Source organism: Petaurus breviceps, unplaced genomic scaffold (genome assembly GCF_028583685.1).
Source record: "Petaurus breviceps papuanus isolate PSGF00001 unplaced genomic scaffold, PetGlider_PUasm1.0 90750, whole genome shotgun sequence".
Taxonomy (NCBI): domain Eukaryota; kingdom Metazoa; phylum Chordata; class Mammalia; order Diprotodontia; family Petauridae; genus Petaurus; species Petaurus breviceps.
In genome coordinates this window covers 11,223,478-11,225,120 of record NW_027187335.1, presented here as the reverse complement: position 1 = coordinate 11,225,120, position 1,643 = coordinate 11,223,478, and the positions used below count along the sequence as shown (strand labels likewise).

The 1,643-nt window shown below is 60.0% G+C and overlaps 1 protein-coding gene across 6 annotated transcripts in view; it reads right to left on the bottom strand.

Moving 5' to 3' along the window:
- ETV4 (ETS variant transcription factor 4) overlaps positions 1-981 on the bottom strand; it is a 16,426-nt gene extending 15,445 nt beyond the window's left edge. For 3 of the 6 annotated variants that reach the window (XM_069067560.1, XM_069067559.1, XM_069067564.1), the window contains exons 1-3: positions 862-981; positions 441-534; positions 86-133 (exon numbers count right to left, since the gene is read on the bottom strand). In XM_069067560.1, the coding sequence (XP_068923661.1) occupies positions 86-133; positions 441-534; positions 862-921 (202 nt within the window). In that variant the 5' untranslated portion in view covers positions 922-981. Of the gene's footprint in view, positions 1-85; positions 134-440; positions 535-861 lie in introns of those variants that run through there. The other 3 variants (XM_069067563.1, XM_069067561.1, XM_069067562.1) reach the window with 2 other exon arrangements.
- Between the last annotated feature and the right edge of the window lie 662 nt (positions 982-1,643).

Genomic DNA, 1,643 nt, shown 5'->3' with positions numbered 1-1,643 from the left:
GGGGGAGTCCCAGCTCTGCTGGAGGGTAGGGGTTGGGGAACAGGGCCGGAGAGAAAGCAGAGCAACCACACCACCCCAGACTCACCTTCCGTAAGCCAGGTCTCCTGGAATTGGCTCAAGTCCTGGAAGAGATCTGAGGGGTGAATAAAATAAAATGGGATGGGGAGGTGTTGGCGGGGTTGGAAGACCGAGGGATGAACTCAACGCAGGGGATCTCCCCATCCCAACCCGCACTGAGGCATGAGTGGGGAGTACTAGGGGAAATAATACTTCTGTCCTTCGAAAGGAAATGCCACAAGTGTTGGGGGGGGGGGGGGAAGGGAGAGATTACATACTGAGCCCGGGTATTTGGAAGGCCTGACTGGGGATTGGGAGGATACGGCGTGGTATGGGATGGGGTGGGGGGTGGAGGTACGGGTCCCCAGAATCTGGCACTTCACCTTCTGACTCCGGGGGTGGCAGGGAGCCAGGGTCCATGAGTTTCCCCTGTGTGACCATCAGAGCTCGGCTCAGACTCCCATTTCCGGGCGATTTCTGGGGGTGGGGGGAGGTGGGGGGGAGAGAAGGGCCCAATGGACCCCGAGTCATCCTCTAGAGTGTTGGAGTTGGGGAATGGATATGGATGGGGCGGAGGCAACCAAGAGTGGTCACGGGGCTGGGGCGTGGAGGTCTGAGCTAGGTCCCCGGGGACTGGCAAAGAGCCGGTCCCCGCTTGGAATGCGTGGGGATAGGAGGGGCAAAAATGGGGATGGGGGAAGGTCTCAGGGATGGCCGAGGGAAGAGGAAAGTTGGGGAGGGGGGTCAGAGAAGGCAGGGGATAGAGGTGCCCGCGGTGCCTGAGGGGCCGAGACCCGCGCTCACGCTGGAGAAGGTGTACGGCACTTGCTGATCCACGTATCCGCCTTTCATCCTCCGCTCCATTCAGCTCCTCCCTCAGACCTCGAGCCTCGGCCCCACCGAGGGGGGGGGGAAGACCTGGGGGGGGATGGGGGGGGGGGGGAGGAGAGTGGGAACGGGGCTTCGCTCACAGACCGCCCGGGAAGGGGCTTGGGAGAGAGGTGAAGGCCACTGGCTTCAGTTGGGAACCCAAGGTGGGATGGCCAAATTTCTTCACCTCCGGAGGGAATGAGGACTTCCCCACGGCCACTTCCCTCCCGCCAAATGAATCCCCACCTGCTCTCGGAAGCTTTACAGTTCTTCCTTTCCCTTCTTTCTGCAACCCTGGACTGCTGGGATCGGTTACATAAGACTTATTTTGTGTGTGTCTGTATGTGTGCATGTGAGTGCGCGCGCGTGTGCGTGGGGGTGGGGGGAAGGTGACTGATGTACCATCCTCATGCAAGTAACTCAACCCGCCACCTCTTTTCTGGACACCTGGGCTCCTTGTCCAGCAATTCCCCTCTAACCTCGAATATTTGCTTCTCCTTTTCTCCCCCACCCCAAATTTTCTGGAGCATGTGTATGCGCTCAAGATTGTGTGTTGTGTGTATGCGTGCGTGCGTGTGTGTGTGGGCGGGGAATCACATTTCCTCCCCCTCCCTTTCCCCTCACCCTCACCTGAGGAGGGGGCGTCAGTGCAGTTGCCGCTTTGGGGCCCGGAGCATGTACCGGGATTGGGAAGTAGGGACTCCGGGGTTCGAGTC